This window comes from Moschus berezovskii, chromosome X, assembly GCF_049115385.1.
Source record: "Moschus berezovskii isolate FMDL1 chromosome X, NW_MosBer_1.0, whole genome shotgun sequence".
Lineage (NCBI taxonomy): Eukaryota > Metazoa > Chordata > Mammalia > Artiodactyla > Moschidae > Moschus > Moschus berezovskii.
Genome location: NC_142488.1, coordinates 28386098 through 28406305, shown reverse-complemented (window position 1 = coordinate 28406305; position 20208 = coordinate 28386098). Strand labels below are relative to the sequence as shown.

At 42.4% G+C, this 20208-nt stretch overlaps 1 protein-coding gene across 5 annotated transcripts in view; it reads right to left on the bottom strand.

Annotated features, from left to right (window-relative positions):
- The window catches only part of GK (glycerol kinase), an 82112-nt gene extending 68101 nt beyond the window's left edge, over window positions 1–14011 (bottom strand). For 3 of the 5 annotated variants that reach the window (XM_088834048.1, XM_055437734.2, XM_055437735.2), the window contains exons 1-2: window positions 13750–13963; window positions 84–157 (exon numbers count right to left, since the gene is read on the bottom strand). In XM_088834048.1, coding sequence (XP_088690174.1) covers window positions 84–157; window positions 13750–13827 — 152 coding nt within the window. In that variant the 5' untranslated portion in view covers window positions 13828–13963. Of the gene's footprint in view, window positions 1–83; window positions 158–13749 lie in introns of all 5 variants that reach the window. The other 2 variants (XM_055437733.2, XM_055437736.2) reach the window with 2 other exon arrangements.
- Between the last annotated feature and the right edge of the window lie 6197 nt (window positions 14012–20208).

Below are 20208 nucleotides of genomic sequence, written 5' to 3'. Positions count from 1 at the left end.
TACTTTACAGAGACATAGGGCAGGGGAGTTGAGATGGACTAATAAACATGAGGTATCTTTACATATCAAATTAGGAAACATACCCTTCTCTTGGAAACTCTTGTTTTATTTCCACTTGATGATGACTAAGTAGTTCGGCTGTTTTTGAATTGAAAACCTGAAAAATACATTGCAAGAGTAGAGTGAAAAGTACAGGTAGACAGCAAAGCTGTTCCAAAGTTAGTCGGCAACTGAAGTTCTTATTCACTGATAGAAAAATCATTTCAGAGGAAATGCCTGACAAGATGTTCTATTCTCTCTTCAGATAGAATCAAGCAAGTTATAAGGTAGCTTCAGAAATAACTTCTTTTTATTTTGTTTTTTATTTTTATTGGAGGCTAATTATTTTACAATATTATATTGGTTGGTTTTGCCATACATTGACACGAATCCACCCCGGGTGCACATGAGTTCCCCCTCCTGAACACCCCTCCCACCTCCCTCCTCCCCTTATCCTCCCTCTGGGTCATCCCCGCATACCAGCCCCGAGCATCCTGTAACATGCATTGACCCTGAACTGGCGATTCATTTCACATATGATAATATACATGTTTCAATGCCATTCTCCCAAAACATCCCACCCTCACCCTCTCCCACAGGGTCCCAAAGACTGTTCTATACATCTGTGTCTCTTTTGTTGTCTCGTATACAGGGTTATCATTTGCATCATCATGAGGAACGCTGGGCTGGAAGAAGCACAGGCTAGAATCAAGATTGCCGGGAGAAATATCAATAACCTCAGATATGCAGATGCCACCACCCTTATGGCAGAAAGGGAAGAGGAACTCAAAGGCCTCTTGATGAAAGTGAAAGAGCAGAGTGAAAAGGTTGGCTTGAAGCTCAACATTTAGAAAACAAAGATCATGGCATCTGGTCCCATCACTTCATGGGAAATAGATGGGGAAACAGTGGAAACAGTGTCAGACTTTATTTTTTGGGGCTCCAAAATCACTTCGGATGCTCATTGCAGCCATGAAATTAAAAGACACTTACTGCTTGGAAGGAAAGTTATGACCAACCTAGATAGTATATTAAAAAGCAGAGACATTACTTTGCCAACCAAGGTCCATCTAGTCAAGGCTGTGGTTTTTCCCGTGGTCATGTATGGATGTGAGAGTTGGACTGTGAAGAAAGCTGATTGCCGAAGAATTGATGCTTTTGAACTGTGGTGCTGGAGAAGACTCTTGAGAGTCCCTTGGACTGCAAGGAAATCCAACCAGTCCATTCTAATGGAGATCAGTCCTGGGTGTTCATTGGAAGGACTGATGCTAAAGCTGAAACTGCAATACTTTGGCCACCTCATGCGACAAGTTGACTCACTGGAAAAGAGTCTGATGCTAGGAGGGATTGGGGGTAGGAGGAGACGGGGACGACAGAGAATGAGATGGCTGGATGGCATCACCGACTCGATGGACATGAGTTTGAGTGAACTCCAGGAGTTGGTGATTGACAGGGAGGCCTGGCATGCTGTGGTTCATGGGGTCGCAAAGAGTCGGACACAATTAAGTGACTGAACTGAACTGAAAGTCTATATATATGCGTTAGTATACTGTATTGGTGTTTTTCTTTCTGGCTTACTTCACTCTGCATAATAGGCTCTAGTTTCATCCACCTCATTAGAACTGGTTTAAATGCATTCTTTTTAATGGCTGAGTAACACTCCATTGTGTATATGTACCAGAGCTTTCTTATCCATTCGTCTGCAGATGGACATCTAGGTTGCTTCCATATCCTGGCTATTATAAACAGTGCTGCAATGAACATTGGAGTACATGTGTCTCTTTCAATTCTGGTTTCCTCGGTGTGTATGCCCAGGAGTGTGATTGCTAGATCATATGGCAGTTCTATTTCCAGTTTTTTTGAGGAATCTCCACACTGTTCTCCATAGTGGCTGTATTAATTTGCATTCCCACCAACAGTGTAAGAGGGTTCCCTTCTCTCCACACCCTCTCCAGCATTTATTGCATGTAGACTTTTGGATAGCAGCCATTCTGACTGGTGTGAAATGGTTTCTGATTGTGGTTTTGATTTGCATTTCTCCGATTATGAGGGATGTTGAGCATTTTTTCTTTTTAGATAAATGAAAATCTGTTAAAGCTGAAGAGGCAATTCTTCATTCTTTAAAAAAATGGTTGCAGATGTAGGAAATTTAATACATCAACCAGTGAATAGTATGGATTTCTTTTAGAGATTAGGAAAACTAAAAATAAAAGAGCTGGATCAGTGCTGATAGTGAGTGTCAGGTTCCATTCTGCATCCATCTTGCATGTAGAAACAGGAATCATAGATGTCCAGGCAGGAAAGCATCCTGTGTAAATTCCTTTGAAGGAAAGTGAAACAATGTATCTCACTCTTATAAGAGCCAAGGAGAGTCCTTATCAGGAAGGAGAGAGGAGGACCCACTGTGGCATCAAGCTGAGTGCTCTCTGTGACATGAATTGGTGACCCTTGATTATAAAACATTAAAACCTGTGGAGGAAAGCTACCAAAGAATAAGTGCAGGACTAGCCTCTGCAATTTTAACACCATTAAAATAACGCTTCCTAACAACCTAACAACTTCTTTTCCAAGTATTATTTTTCACCTGGGTATATCTATTTTTAATTATCACATGACTTAGTCTTTCAGAGTTAAGAGTTCATATTTTAATTAAAATTAACTTCCCCAATCACTCTAATTGCAGCAGTAAAGTCACCTCCAATTAAGAAAGTGTTTCCAGGCCTAGGTTTCCTGTGGGAGAAAATTCCTCGCTTTAGACAGACTCAGAAAGACAAAGTAATAAGGGAAAACACATGGTGAGTCTTGTTGCTGCTCACCTCCCTACTCACCACACACATCATCTTTTGGGGAGGAAGTGATAAACATAATGAAAGCAAGAAGGCAAATTCTCAAGTCCTCTGAGGAGATAAAATATCTCACAAGTCAAAGGTTAACCTGACACATCATAAATAAAAGGCAGTTGGCAGAAACCGGTATAATATACCAGTAATTTACAACTTTAGCATTAGTGTAAGTTTCTAGGATGTCCACTCCATTTGTCCCATTTTATTTTCTAAAGTTTCTCTAGGGCCTGGAATAGTGCCTGGCCTAGGGTCGGTAATTAATAAATATTTGTTGAATATCTAAAACACTGTGGTCTATCAGGTACTTATTAGGAGATACATTATTAAATCAAATGGGAAATGGTTATACGGCAGAAACTCTAATAGGAAGCCATAGTTGTATAACGTTTCCTCATATTACTCCTGCTCCCAAAGTCTACAAGTCCCCAAAGGACTCTGGAACAAGAAACAAGAGGGGTGGGATGGGAAGGGGGAGGGAGGCTTAAGAGGGAGGGGATACACATGTAATTATGGCTGATTTGTGTTGTACAGCAGAAATCAACACAATATTGCAAAACAATTATCCTCCGATTAAAAAAATTTTTTAAATAAGGTGTGCCTTTTTGGTAGATGGATTCATAAAAGACTTCAACAGTGGACCTAGGGAGCTATGAATGGAGTAGGCTCCCTCTTCCATCACCCCCTAGTTTTAAGTAGGCTAATGTCAGGACCCTCACGCACACACACAAAAACGCATTTAAAGGTTGTTGAAATAGGCACAGAAAAGGGAAGGAATTTGGCAAATCCTATCTGGCATACTAGAGCGTGATGTCTGATCACAGAACATATGGATGTAGGAGGATGAAGTCTGGACCTCTCTACTTCTCTAGAGCTCTGACTCTGAGGAGAAAATGGACATCAACTTGAGGTGTTTAGGATCTGACCCTGTGCACCACTTCCCAGTGTATGGGGCACATTTTAGATTTACTGTTTTAGAATCTGCAACTTGCTTCGTGGATCACCATCCAACAAAAATATAATGCAAATCACAAATGCATGCCACATATAATTCATAACATAATTTTATAATTTAAATTTAATATTTTCTCACAAAAAAAAGTAAAAAAAAAAAGCTGGTAAAATTAATCTAAATAACATTTTTAAACCAATATACCTAAAATCATTTCAACAGGTGATCAATAAAAAATTGATTAGCTTGTCTACTTTTTTAGTACTAAGTCTTTGAAATCTGCTATAGACTTTATATTTCTGGTCCAACTCAATTCAGACTAACCACATTCAAAGTGATCAACAGCCACCTGAGACCGGTGGTTGCCATATTGGACAGTGAAGTTGTGTAGTAGTGCTTTTCTCATATACCTAGGTTCATGTGAGGAATTGTAATGAAGCCTCCTAATTAACCACTTGTCTGCAGGCGGACAAGTATCCAAAGTAAGCTAAGGATGTTTCCATAAGACTATGGCTGATGGGTAGGTAACTCCAATGACAACACATTACGCAGGAGCAAAAATGCTAGTCTGTTCTTTTCAGGTAGATAGCAAAAGCCACTGTCACTGAAACATGGCAATGGCTATACAATTTGCTTTATAAAGTGAGTAGCATGGTCATTCGTGTAAAAACTGTTAGATGGCAAGGGAGAAACACCCCTGAGTTACAGATGCTCCTCATCTTTTTCACCCTTTTCAAGTTTGAAACTCAATTTAAAGATCAGTCCAAACTGCAGACGCACAATGGCACAGAACAGAAATTCTCTTTTAAAAAATTCATTTTAAGAAAATACATTGAAAGGAATACACAAGAGTTTATGGGATCTGGAAGAGATCTGGGCCAGTGTTCAGTGTCCTCCCCGCATCTCTAGGATCCTTCAGAAGTCAGGAGGGAGGGAGGGACAGAGAGTTTTAGCTCAGTCTCTGGATCACACCCTACCTTAGATTTCATATTTTACTGACTTCAGGTTTCAGACTTAAACTCTTCTGCTGCTGCTAAGTCACTTCAGTCGTGTCCGACTCTGTGCGACCCCACAGACAGAAGCCCACCAGGCTCCCCCATCCCTGGGATTCTCCACGCAAGAACACTGGAGTGGGTTGCCATTTCCTTCTCCAATGTGTGAAAGTGAAAAGTGAAAGTGAAGTGCGCTTAACCATGGAGTTCCAAGGCAGAAAGCAAAATGACAATACAAGCTGAAACCCATGGACCTAATGGAATGCTCTCTTACCAAGTAAACTCCAAGAGATGAGACAGGACTGACAAAACAGGGCTAAGCTCTAGGTTTTCTAAATACCAGAGCTTTTCCAGTACAAAATCATACCGGGACTAATTGTGATGTTTTCATCCATTAAGTGGCAGAGAATACGAAGAGGTTTTCTAACATAGGGCTGCCTATGCTATCAAGAGGAAGAAGGACATCCAACCCAGACTTGGGGGGAGTCAGAGACGGGCTCTCACAAGATGTAATTTGCAGACAAAGGCTGGGAACAGTGGGGAAGGTAGGCTGAGGCAGGGAAAGCAGCTGAGGATGTATGTGTCTGCAGTGATCCATGTAAGATGTCTAGAGGTGTCTTGGCAGCCGTGGGTACTGAATGAAGTGTACTGCTGAGATATTCAGTTTAGGAGGTATAAGTATTTAGATGCATCAAGGGCTTGGATAGGGAGGAATGACAAAGAAGGAGGAATACTCAAGGATGACAGGTTACAGGTTCCAAGTTAAGAGTAGGCAGTGTTTTGCTACATTCAAATGGATAACCAGCAAGGACCTACTTACAGCACAGGGCACGGTGCTCAGTGTTATGTGGCAGCCTGGATGAGAGGATAGTTTGGGGGAGAATGGATACATGTATATGTTTGCTGAGTCCCTTCGCTGTTCACCTGAAACTACCACAACATTATTAATTGGCTATACCTCAATATAAAATAAAAAGTTTTTTAAAAAAGAGTAGGCAATGTTACAAAACAAAGGTATGGGAAGGAGCAGTAATTAAAGTATGGAAAGGGGTACAGAGATTGCCAGTTTCATTCTAAACAACCTCTGTTTGAGTGAAGACACCAGCAGTCAGTTGCTAATGTTTGAGGACATAGCTGAACGAAAGAGATCCATTAAGGGCAGAAACTTGGAACTAGTAGATAAATAAGTCCTGGAGAGCTGATGCACAGTAGAATGATTAGAGTCAATGGTAATGTACCAGAAACTTCAAAGTTGCTAAGAGACTCAATCTTAATGGTTTCCACCCAAAAAAAAAAAAAAAAGAGAATTATGTGACAAGGCAGAGTTACGGAGATAATGCTATGGTGGTAGTCATATGGCAATATACAAATATATCAAACAACACAGTGTACATCTTAAACTTATACGACCTTCTGTGTCAACCATATGTCTATTAAAAAAGAGAGAGAGAGAGTTTTAGAACTGCATGTGAGCCAGAAAGGCAGTTGAGAGCCTCATGCTTGATGTCATACGGAGGCAAAAAGCACAGGCCTGGAAGAGCTAGGGCTGGGGGTCAAGCTCAGCCCTGTCCATATCAGTTTTTTGGTTGTGATTTTTTGTCTTTTTTTGGCCATGCAGCACAGCATGTGGGATCTTCCTTGACCAAGAACAGACTGAACAGGTGCCCCCTGCAGTGGTAGCACGGAGTCTTAACCACTGGCGCGTGTGCTAAGTCGCTTCAGTTGTGTCCGACTCTTTGCGATCCTATGGACTGTAGGCCCTCTAGGCTCCTCTGTCCATGGGGATTCTCCCCGACCTAGGGATAGAACCTGTGTCTCTTACGTCTCCTGCATTGGCAGGCAGGTTCTTTACCACTCATACCATCTGGGAAGCCCTTAACCCCTGGACCACCATGGAAGTCCCATGTCAGCTGTCTGACTTTAACTTTTCTAAGTTGCTGATTTTTCCATCTGCAAAGGACTAAGCAATGTATGAAAAGTATTTCATACAGGGCGAGCACACAACATGTATCCAAAAGATGTTACCACTGCTGTCGTTATCAGTGCTACTATTTTGATTACTGTTCCTATTATTACTACTACCACCAGCACAGCAGATAAGTGATAAGAGTTGAGATTTAAAAAAAAAAATCACCAGTTCTGTATTCATCTCTAAGCGCAAATCATGTCTTAGTTCCAGAGTTTGTTTTCGGTGGGGGAGGGCAATGAAAGCCTGAAGAAACAAGTTCAGGTAGGAAAAGAAAAGTTCAGCGTAGTGCTGGCACATAGTAGAAACCCAAAAGATGTTACCGCTACTGCTGCTGCTGCCACTTACTACCACTGTTTCTATTATAAGTAGGAGGATTAGAAGTCATTAGTCTGTATTCACCACTGTGCCTAAATTATGATCAATTTCCAGATTTGGAAGAGGGGGACACTTAAAAACCTAAAACAAGGAAAATGATTTCTATAAAAACTGTTTAAAAAGAACTTTCTGAAACAATGCCCACCTTTTCTGTCTCAGCCAAAGGGGAGTAGTGGAGACACGAAATACAGTCCTTAGTAAGTAACTGTCTTGCAGGCTTGCCTCACCCACCCTGTGACTAATTCAAGCATCCCATCATAAACATGCATTCACTTCCCTCCCCATGTGATTTCCCCACTAGCCTACTCATGCCACACTCTACTGGGTAAGTAAGACATTTTTCAGGAATGCAAACTCCCTCTCTGAAACACCATGATATTATGTAAATCTGGAGCATCTAAAATAAAAATACTAGCTACGAACATGTTACATTGCAAACTTGACCACAGACGGCATCATGGCATCTTCCCAAAGCCAGAGAAGTATGGCATCTTCCCAAAGCCAGAGAAGTAAAGAAAACATAGCAAGTGGCATCAGTTCAATTCAGTTGCTCAGTCGTGTCCGACTATCACAGCATGCCAGGCCTCCCTGTCCATCACCAACTCCCAGAGTTCACTCAAACTCATGTCCATCAAGGCGGTGATGCCATCCAGCCACCTCATCCTCTGCCGTCCCCGTCTCCTCCTATCCCCAATCCCTCCCAGCATCAGACTCTTTTCCAGTGAGTCAACTCGTCTCATGAGGTGGCCAAAGTATTGGAGTTTCAGCTTTAGCATCAGTCCTTCCAATGAACACCCAGGACTGATCTCTTTTCTTTAAAAAGTGAGGTTATATTCAATAGCATATATTTATACATACCTCTAATATAATTATAGTTGTTAAATCCAACTTTTCCCAAGACCCCACAAGTTTTCCCTTTTGAATATTTCAGTCCAAGAGTTCTAGACAACACATTGAGCCCTGGAGGCCTCTCTCTGCTGATGTGTATTCATGTAACAAGCACCTCTGTTGCTGCTGTTGTTTAGTCGCTAAGTCATGTCCAACACTTTGCGAACCTGTGGATTCTATGTAGCCCAACAGGCTCCTCTGTCCATGGGATTCTCTAGGCAAGAAGCCTCGAGTGGGTTGCCATTTCCTTCTCCAGGGATCTTCCTGACCCATGGATCGAACCCATGTCTCTTGTGTCTCCTGCATTGGCAGGCGGATTCTTTACCACTGAGCCACCAGGGAAGTCCAAGGAGCACCTACCAGATGCCAAACGTTGTGTTAAGCTTTGGAGAGGGGGAGAAAAAGATACCATTCTGCCCCTCATGGAAGTCCAAACTGAAGGCTCTAAACATTTATCTTTATGAGACGAGAGGACAAGAGAGGGTGGCAGCCCTCTGCTGAGATGTTCTTACCATTTCTGTAATGTGATGGGCAAGAAAGAAAACCAACTTAGTGGGGGTTGGAAAACACAGTTATATTTATTATAAGAGGGGTCTCACTCCAGCTGTGGGCCAAATTCATTTTACCAAATTCACTATTCATTAGTTCCTGTCACCTAATGGGTGCTTAATATTTGTGTGTTGAATACACAAACGAAAGAAAGAAAGCGGAAACCCATCCCTTAACCTTGAGATCTCTAAGTATGATGAGACAAACGGGGCCAAGGCAATGTTTCCTGCCAAAATAAGCATGGAGCTACAATTCAAGTCATTCTTCACAGATCCTGGCTATTGGAACAAAATGGTTACGCAACCATTATCCACGGTGACTACACCTCAGTCCTGCCCAGGCCCCACTTAATCTGAGTCACAAGATGATCAAAACCAGCAGTACTTATTCAAAGGCAACCTTTAAAAAAAAAAAACATATTGTGAAACCACTGTGTAAATCTGTTTTACTTGGTGAAGATTCATCTGTGACCATAATTAGAACTGCTAAGTGCCCAGCCTCCTATCTTCCCTCCACAGTTGGTCTTCTACATCCACAGTTCCGTTTCTACATATTTGAGCAACTGCAGATCCAAACTGTTTTCTAAAAAAAATTCCAGAAAGTTACAAAAAGCAAAACGTGAAGTTACCCTGTGCCTGGCACCTATGTGCATGGCATCTACACTGTATTTACAACTCCTTACACAGTATTTACATTGTGTTGGGTATAAGTCATCTAGAGAGGATTTAAAGCACAAGGGAGGATGTGCCTAGATATTATGCAAGTGATATGCTATTTCATTATATAAGGGATGTGAGCATCCTACGATTTTAGTATCCATGGGGGACCCGGAACCAATTCCCTGGATAAGGAGAAACAACTGTACTCAGAAAACTGGGGAGCCTACTAAAGGCAGGAGGAGTTAGGACGACAGGCTTCTGACTGGGAGAGACCTGGATTTGAATCCCAGTTCCACCAGTCACTCCGCAACCTTGGGCACATTCCCCAACATGTTCTAATCACCTGTGTAAAGGAGCTCAATAATACTACCTACATCACAGTCGTTATGAGGATTAAATGAAATAATGCTGGGAAAGTCCTCAATGAGTACCAGACACATCACAAGTACAACACAATTCAAGTCTTTGTTTTTTTAATGTATTTTTAATTGGAGGATAATTGTTTTACAATGGTGTGTTGGTTTCCGCCATACCTCAACACCAATCAGCCATCAATATACACACATCCCCTCCCTCTTGAACCATCCTCCCACCTCCTAAACCATTCTACCCTTCTAGGTAGAATCTTTTTTATAACAGTCAATCTAATGGGGAAACAACAAAGCTACCAAATTAAAGAAGGAAGTTGACTGTTTAAGCTGAAGCTTTTGTCTTATGAAGAAATGGCCCCTCCTTTAAACCTGTTACACTAATTCTCTTTCCAAGAAGTTCCTACTCTGCAATCTGGGTAAACCCGTGCCAAGCCCAGTTCACTTTCCTATCAGACAAGTTGGAAATTTTCTTTTGGTGCAAAACATATGCCTAGGGTCCCCAGGTTAAGTCTTTGACTACTAGAGGAAGAAATGAACACATTCTAAATTTGCAGCTCTACTACTAAAAGAGAAGCAATTAAGTAATCAGACATACCCGACTCAGAGAGGTTTAAGATTTTTTGACAAGATAAAAAGGAGAATCAGAATTAAAATTCAGTTGACCTATAAAAATCTTTTCAAGAAATATGTGTAAAGCACTCCCTGTAGAGGAGACAGGTGTCCATCTGTCACATTGACCAAGATATTTTCAGGAATACAAAGATGAACAAGTCTCCAAAAGGAGGTTCCTGCTTTAAGTTCAGCAGATATACAATAACACAAAGTAAAGCTGATAAGAGCTATTAACAGAGACATAAAAAGAATGTTCTAGGAAGGGGGAGAAATTCTGAGTAAGGGTTTGAGCAAAGACTTCCATCAAGAGATGGTAATTGAGCCACTATGTGGAGGTAGAACAGAATTTCAAGAAGCAGATATGGGAAAATGGGGGAGGAGGCATTTCCCTTGGATGAGAGAACATGAATAAACAAATCTTGTGTCCTTTATGGGAGAAACAATGTAACTGGCATAGAAAAAGGGACAAGGAAGCTCAGTGAGGTGATTGGTCTTGTGAACACTGAATGAGACACGCAAATGCAATGAATAATGGCCAGGAAATTATTTTAATACTTTTCACTTTATAAGCTTCCTTATGACAGTTCTTATTCGTTGTATTCTTTCCTGAGAAGGTAAGCAATTACTTTTGAGTCATAATTACAATGTGGAACAATATGACTGGAACAACCCCTGGGGATCACCTTGTGACTGAAGCACTTGTTCAGCAAATCTATTATCTGAATTTTGCAGAGAGTGGTTTAGCAACTTCTTTCCTTATAACCAAGGGAGAAAAAAAAATTCCCCTTTCTAAACCATTGCAAGATTTTTCTCTACTTCACCCAGAATCTCTTCACACAGGTAGTCTTCTATCTACCTCTGAAGATTTCTTTTAGAGTTGTTTCTCAAGGAGCAGGAAACTTTACTGATCAACTTTTAAACATCACTCTATAAGCAGGATGGGAGCCTTCTGAAAGTGCACCTTAGCTTACTCATTGAGATCAAGCCATAGTAAACAGCAGCCGACTTCTTAAAGGCTCCTGCTATTCGTGTCAATCGCTGAACAACCGACTGAGATAATAGAAAGTTGATTCATCCTTCCCCACCAATGTAGAAAGACACTCCTTGGGCAACAGAATCTGAGGGGCCAGGTACAACCTGCAGTAGATAAAGAAGACTGCTGGGCTACATGCATGGCAACAGTGTTAGTCGATAAATTGTATCCTACTCTTTGTGACCCCATGGACTGTAGCACCTACGAGGCTCCTCCATCCATGGGATTCTCCAGGCAAGAATACATTCCCTTCTCCAGGGGATCTCCCTGATCCAGGGATTGAACCTGGGTCTCCCGCATTGCAGGCAGATTCTTTACCATCTGAGCCTCCAGGGAAGCCCCATGTACAGCAACACTGACAAGTCAAAAGGAAGACCAGCACGGTCAGGCTGGCAACTCAAAAGGCAGCCTACAGAGTTAGGAAATATTTTACCCACTTTCGGAGAGGGCAAAGGCTGTATAAACTTGGGAACAACTGCCACGTTTGGTTTGGCCCCTACAGTCCGTTAGCAACTAGTTGCCAACATTTAAGGACAGGAAGATTTCACTGAAAATGCCTGACTACCAATTTTTCTTAAAGAATCTGAAGCTTGTGCAACATGAGGCGAGTGTTCCTGCCTGGCAGCTAGAGGCTGTCCCTTTAGCCTGAGTCTGGTCTCCAGCCTTCCTCCTCCCTCTACCTGTCTGTCCCCTGCAGGCATTTGTGTGGGCAATTCTTGAATGTGGATTCAAAACTCAACCCACAGTTAGTCAACACACACGTCTTAATGGTCTTTCTTAATTTGGGAAGATGGTAGTGATGACTGCATACTTTATTAATCAAATCTAGTTAGGTGAACTTTCTTACTTATGATTCAGGGTTACTTTATAAATATTTATATGAAAATAAGACAAAGTGAAACCTGCCCTATCTGATCAAAAGATAAACAATGTAAGAAACAGGAGAATTAGGTCTTGGCAGCTCAAACCAGCGTGTCATTAAATAAGAACCAAGCTAAAACTGGACTGAAAGATTCTGACTTTAGACAAGAGAGATGAGTATCAAAATGAAGGTACATTTATGTTATAAACCATGAGCACCCCATCAAAAGACAGGAACTGCTTTTGTTAATTCATATATATAAATATATATATATTTATAACATAAATGGCATTATTTTGAGAGAGGAATAACTTAGGTATGGCATTGGGCTTTTTTTTTTTTCTTTTTGCAGCCTGAGGCAGTTGTAAAATAACTTAATGAAGCTTTTTACAACTGTGTATTCTATAGTATTTTTTCATTTGGTGAAATTTTAACTGTTAATGTTTTTGGCATTGTGCTTTGTACCATTTATTAAATAAAAATTTTAAAAAAATGAAGGTACAGATGCAGGTTTTAGTCAAGTGGTCAACTAAATAGAGTTCTGAAATATATACTAACTGAACTAACTGAACTAAGGTATATACAATGTATACATACATATGCATACTAAAGAAGACATGAAAACATGAATTGAGACAAAGAAGTGAAGAGGGAGCTAAGCAATCATTAAATATTTATATCAACTTGCCAGGTTAGTCAAATGTCCATTGAAAAAATGAGCTCTTAACCAACAACAGTTTATTTCAATTACTTTTAAATTACTGAACTCAGTACTAGATCACTTTAAGAGCAAGTTTCCTAATGGCCCCAAACAAATCAATCAGCAGAGAGTCACTTAAATAGCACTCCATTATAGCAAAACTCTGCTGTCACACATGACAAATAAAAAGAGAAACAATTTCCCTGTCACTTTATGCTGTGAAGTGCCGAGAGGACACTCATCTTTGTAACAGGCAAAGTATCGGAACTGAAATCTACGAAGCTTCGAAATGAAATCAAGATTCCGGTAAAAGCAGTGTAGTGTGACTTTTTCCTAACGTGTTCTGCCACTCGCCAGCCCCCTGAGCACTCTACCTTCTGCAATGTCTGTGGGAGAGGATGACAAGGCATCATCACGCAAATACTATATTTGTTTGACTGCTCCACAAGACGCTGTGTTAGGCTCCCACAGCCGTGACACAGCTTCCCCCCATCCAAGGACGTCCTGAGCCGGGCAGGCCAAATGCTTCTGGGGAAGACTGCAGCAACGGTCAGTGTGGCCACCTGTCCCCGGCTGCAGGCGGGTCGCTCTGCACGGATGCTCGATGAGTCCTAGCTCCCTTCAGGGGAGGAATCCCCCCATCAGTAGGCGGCCGCGCTCCACCACCGAGGCCAGGGCTACTCAGCTCAGCCGCGGGGGTCGCGAGAGGCCGCGTTCCCCCAGGCCCGGGCGGGGCGGCTCCAGCGTGGCAAGTCCCACTACGGTGCCCTGGGCCTCCTCCTCTTGCCCCGTGGCCGGGGCCCCAGGCGGTGGGAAGAACGGGATGGGGACGCGACACCCAGCCCCGGCGTTCCAAGGCTCCCGCCCCGGTTCAGCACCTTCTCAAGTGGCACCCACCCCGGGCTCACCAGAAAGCGCGTCGAGCTGGTGCCCTGGTCCACGGCTCCCACCAAGGGCCCCAAAACTGCTTTCTTCGCGGCTGCCATGAAACCAGCTTTGGGTTGGCCGGCGGTCTTGACCCGTTTCCCTGGTGACGGCGGCGGGCGGGGAAGGGGCGTGCGGCTAGCCTGGAGGGCCTGCAGGCTGGCGGCAGTAGATGGCTCAGACCGCGCTTCGAGCGGCCCCTTTACCGGCGCCGAGCCTTCTCGCCCCGCCCCTCCGGCCCAGGCCCCGCCCCCACCCGCGTTCCCCACGACTTCGGGGGCGGGGCGAAGGGGGGGGCGCTGTCTGCCAGGCCGGCCAATGACCGAAAGCGGAAAGAGAAGGAACGTTCAGACAATCTGAGGGAGCGTGACGTCATGGGGCGGGGCCTGGGCGCGGCGGAGGCGGTGTCCCGCGCGGCAGGTCACGTGGGCCCGGCGAGCCGGCCGCGGAGCCCGCCTGCAGCTGGGCCGCAGGGGGAAGCTGGTGCTGCCCATTGTACAGAGCATCACTGGCCCGCGGAAAGGGCACAAACCCACCTACGCCCTGGGGCTTCGGCTCGCGGATGGGTTCCAAAATGCAGAACTGCTTGTTCCTCTGGTGAGCTGTGCAAAGCACAGCGTGAGTCACTCTTTGAACCGACCCCGCCGGGCCTTCCCGCGCTTCTGATGCCCCGCCCACTTACCCATTCCTCGTCCCACTTAAGAATAATCTCCTTCACTGAGGCTGACCCTAGGTAGTGTCACCTTCAGGAGCAGCTCGAATCCTTCGCCTCTGGAGGTTTTTAGGGATAAGGAACTCAGAAGTTCTTTCGGTTTAGCGTTTAAGGAAAGCGCTCACAAATCAACCTCCTCAGGTCATCAATTGACTATCCAGAAAGTCCCGGGGCTCCTCCCTGTCCTGATGCGCGCGTGCTCCTCGCTTGACCTCCCTCTAGCGTCCTCTCCCTTAGCAGCCATTTCCTCTCCCTCCGCTAAATGCTGTGGACAGCAAAAGGAGAGAAAAGGGGCCTGCTCATTTGACCTTGAATTTACCTTGCTGGGTTCTTTGGGCTCCTGTTTTTCAGGAATTTTCAAACTCTGGACCAAGACCTACTGTGAGAAATAGCTAACAAAACAACCCCAGGCATATATTCGAGTGTGTGTGTGTGTGCGTGCATGCATTTATATATAGTTACATGTTATATATATTTTATATAGTTACATATATTCTAAATGTTTCCAAAACAATATCTTTCCATCCTATGCATTCTGTATTTTTGTTATTCTATTGCATATCATCTTGTTAATATGTTGGTTGAAAAATCACTAAATTGATTTTGTAAACCAGCATGCTCTATCAATTTCAAAAGCATTGTACTATTCACACTCTCACATTTTTTTCCACCCCATTTCCTCAGTGTTCCTCTCAGTGTTCTGGAACATCATTTCTATTTTTCCCCTTTTGCCTTACTCTCCACCACATCACTTATTCATCTCTTGTGTTTATAGTTTTCTCACTCTTTCTCTGGAAGCAAATTTTCCTATACTCTGTTTAGAAATAAAATTCTAGTGTTCCAGATGAGGCCTACTTCTGGAGATGCTGGACTTGGTAAGTACTGATAAACTGACTTGCTTTAGGAGTGCACATGAAACAGTATTTCTGAATTTCCTGGAAGAGGAAAAGACACAGACAGGCATACCAGCAAATGTAAAGGAATTAGGCCAACTTGCCCAGATGGAAAATCCTGAAAAATGTTAATTGACTGATACAGATAAAGATTTCCTTGACTCTAACAGGCAGTAAAAAAAAAAAAAGTCACCAAACCTACCACATTGATCCATTAAACAAAAATCCCTGAGCATGTCTGAACTTTCACACACTTTTGACTCAGATTCTAACAGGACGGCAAATCATTTGTTCAGGAGTATTGTGTGATCAGAATTCAGATGTTTCAGAAAAAGTAGGGCTAGATGTACCCAAGAGATTCTGAAACTTACTGATCTTGTAGTTCCCATGATAGTCTGTGTGTTCCACATTGTCATTCCTTTACCGAAATAGAACTTATGTCTTTGAGGAAATGTGACTTATGCATGTCTTATCCTGGATGGAATCTAAACTTTGAACCCTTCTTATCTTTAACATAGGCATTCAGAACATCTGCCCAGTGTTCCAGAAACTCAAGATACTTATCGAACCCTTACTGTAACATAACTCATGATTCCTTAAAGACAAATATTCCCATTCTTATGTTGGTTCAATTGTAATTCTTGAACCACCTCGTGGCTTTTGCCTGTATAAGCCGTTTACTCTTTCTCTTCCCCAGAAAAGAACCTGAATCTGTGTCTCTGGAAATGCAATTCCTAAGACTCCAACAAAGCTCTTTGTTTTGCAGCCTTGATATTGATGATTGATACCAAGGGTATCAATGGGTCTTTAAATGGGGAAATCCAGCTCAGCCTTATCTCAACCCCACACCCTAAATATTTACTCTGACTCTCAGAAACGTATTCACTCTCATCCTTTTGGAATCATCCCTGTTTGCATACTGTTTCTTATCCCTTTAAACCCCAGCTACAGTCTGGAAACTTAAATCTATTATATATAAATATAAAAATCAACCAATATATATTCTGATTCCATTTTTCATACTATGAGAAAAAGTTGGAAATAATTGGTGATGAAAAATTAATCAAGGGACTTCCTAGGCAGTTCCGTGGTTAAGACTCTGTGCGCCTAATGCAGGGGGTGCAGGTTCAATCCCTGGTCGGGGAACTAAGATCCCACATGCTGTGCAGCATGGCCCCCCCTCAAAAAAGAAACTAATCAAAAGTCGATTATAAGAAAGAAATGGAAATTATTTTTGAGCCAACTTGATTATAGCCAAGGAGACCGTCTTTTAGAAAGCTCTAAGCACCGTCAGAAGACAGAGCACAGTTATGTTTTTGAGACTAAAGGTGTTATGTCAAATGATATATTGACATGTTTACACAATCCAGATCTGCATGTAGAAAGCTAGTAGTGGGTCATCCTGACTGTATACAAAGTTAGGAAGGAATGGTATCTCCTAAGGAGGTCTGTGATGCAGATGCACAATACACACTAAGGGGACAGAGGAAGCCCAAACAGGCGGAGAATAACATCGTGTTTAAATTTTCCTTGTCTTGCCATAAAATGCCATAAAATGAATTTAATCTCATCATAACAATGGTCCATATGAGGCCCAGAGTGCATCAGTGACTTGTCTGAGACCTTCAGTGGTAGAACCAAGACCAGAATTTCCACCTCCTAACACAAGCAGAGTGCCCTTTGATGGCAACCTGAGGAAAATTAGGAAGAGAAATGGATAAAAAAGAAGAAGATAGGATGCTGGTCCACCTTGATCTCCCCAATACCCACTGAGATTTGAAGGCACAGCAATAGAAGAAATACTGGATTGGAAAACTAAGAACCTTAGTTTGCCCTGGCATTTAAGACTTAATCTTCCTAAACCTGAGTATCTCATTGCCTCCCATGGTTTTCTTTCACTTGTCTGTAAAATAGGGGAAATATCTCTGAAATGGGTAGGTTAATGTGAGACTTAAGTAACACAGTGTCTGTGAAAACTATAAGTAGCACAGTTCATCATGAAAGGCAAGACGGAGGCTTACTAGCAGGTGTGTTTCTATCAAAGAAATCCAGAGGTAAAGACCAAGGTCCCTCATGCGAATGATTTAAGTAGCTTGAGTCATCGAAAGCTCATTGTGAAATATCTCCAACTGGTACAGCAAGAAATCAGTGTTAACTCCACCCCTCCCCCAAGAGTTTCTGGGTGTTTCACTTATATTTCTCCTCTAGTTTTTCTTGTTCGTATTAATTTACAAAGAATTTATATAAGCAGAAAGGCCACATTTCCTTAGAGAATTTTTTTTCTTTTTGTCCAGTAATACTTCTTGGTCTTTTCATATTTGCCCGACTTATTTTTTCTAGTCTAGTCTATTTTTTTGTTTGTTTGTTTCTCACTGCCTCTTTGATCAGGTCTTTATTCAAAATCAGCTGTCCAAAATGATTTGATAGTCTAGTCTATTTGGAAAGTTAGCCTTTCCTTAATTTCTCCTGGTTATTCTAATGATTACTTGGATATGGATTGACAGAGATACAAAAATATAAGTATAACCTGGAAAGTTAGTGCTGGAAAGGATTATAATAAATAGGAGTGGTTCTCCTATATTTTATGGGACTGGAACGATTTAGGCAGATACACGAAGTGCTGTGCCCAAGGTAGCAGAGGAAGTTAAAGACAGATTCAAAATTTAAATATACTTGATAATAACAGCCAGATTGAGGGCCTTCCCCTCCTGCAATGTGAACTGGACAATCTCCTCGCAGACATGTTAACAATCTAAGTATAACATCACTTTGCTAACAAAGGTCCATATAGTCAAAGCCATGTTTTTTTCCAGTAGTCATATATGGATGTGAGAGTTGGACCATAAAGAAGGCTGAACGTCGAAGAATTGATGCTTTTGAACTGTGGTGCTGGAGAAGACTATTGAAAGTTCCTTGGATCGCAAGGAGATCAAACCAGTCATCCTAAAGGAAATCAACCCTGAATATTCAATGGAAGGACTGATGTTGAAGTTCCAATACTTGGGCTACCTGATTTGAAGAGTCAACTCATTGGAAAAGACCCTGATGCTGGGAAAGATTGAGGGCAGAAGGAGAAGGGGGCGACAGACAATGGATGGTTGGATGGCATCATCGACTCAATGCATGTGAGTTTGAGCAAACTCCAGGAGATAGTGAAGGACAGGGAAGCCTGGCATACTGCTGTCCATGGGATCACAAAGAGCTGGACAAAACTGAGTGACTGAACAACAACAACAAACTCCCTAGCATTATATATCATTTCATGCAATGTTACCATGATAATAGATATGGTGATCATTCTCAAACTTTACCTACATTAGAACCACCTAGCAGCGGTCCCCAACCTTTCTGGCACCAGGGACTGGTTTCATGAACGATAATTTTTCCACAGTCTGGGATGGGGTTTGATTTCAGGATGATTCAAGCCCATTACATTTATTGTGCACTTTCTTTCTTTTATTATTACATCAGCTCCACCTCAGATAATCAGGCATTATTAGATCCCAGAGGTTGGGGATCCCTGATATAGAGGACTTGTTAAAACCTGGGCCCACAACCCCAGAATTCCTGGTTTAGTAGATGAGGTCTGAAAATCTGCATTTCTAACAAGCTCCCAGGTGATGCTCCTACTGCTGGTACAAGGACCACATTTTGAGAGCCACTGTGCCATGCATATGCTAGAATTTCTGTTTTTCTGGGATTTGGCAAAACTGTGACATATGAGAAATTTATCTTCTGACTTGTAGAGAACTGTTTTGTCCCAAATCTTCAGTTCAGTTCAGTTGCTCAGTCATGTCCGACTCTTTGCGACCCCATGAATCACAGCACGCCAGGCCTCCCTGTCCATCACCAACTCCCGGAGTTCACTCAAACTCGTGTCCATTGAGTCGGTGATGCCATCCAGACATCTCATTCTCTGTTGTCCCTGTCTCCTCCCACCCCCAATCCCTCCTAGCATCAGACTCTTCCAGTGAGTCAACTCATCGCATGAGGTGGCCAAAGTATTGGAGTTTCAGCTTTAACATCAGTCCTTCCAATGAACACCCAGGATTGATCTCCTTTAGAATGGACTGGTTGGATCTCCTTGCAGTCCAAGGGACTCTCAAGAGTCTTCTCCAGCACCACAGTTCAAAAGCATCAATTCTTCAGTGATCAGCTTTCTTCACAGTCCAACTCTCACGTCCATACATGACCACGGGAAAAACCAAATCTTAGTTCTCTGTTAACAATCAAATAATCCACTTAGAATACTGGTAGTAAAGGTTAGAGGCAGAGATTCTCAAACATTAGTCTGTGTCAGAATCACCTAGGACACTTATTAAGGATGCAGATCCCTGAACCCTCAAATGCAATGTACAAGGCTCCCTGGTACCAGGGATTTTCTCCTGATCATTATTATATCCCAAGGGTGTTCTATAAGTGACTGTTGAATGAATAAATGAATCTATCAATATGATAGACTGTTACATAAGTGACTCCTAATGAATTATGCCTTTTGATAATAATGTCCTTGTGTTGTACCTTCCCACATTTTGGCGTGGCGGGGTGGGGTAGTGGTGGCTATTTTAAAGTTTTGTTATAGACTTTGCTACTGGATACAAATAAAGGCATACAACTGTCATAGGTGTGATGGGCAGTATGTACAAAGTCTAAGCTGTAAAAAAGCATTTCAAAATATACAGTTGTGTTTTGAAATACATTGTGTCAGAGGCTGCCCATATTAATGTTTTTGGTATAAAATGGTAACATTTCCCTTGATAAGCAGACAAAACCTAACCATTACCTTATAGACATTTCCATCTCCTGTAACTACTCTACTCTCACTTACCCAAATTAGT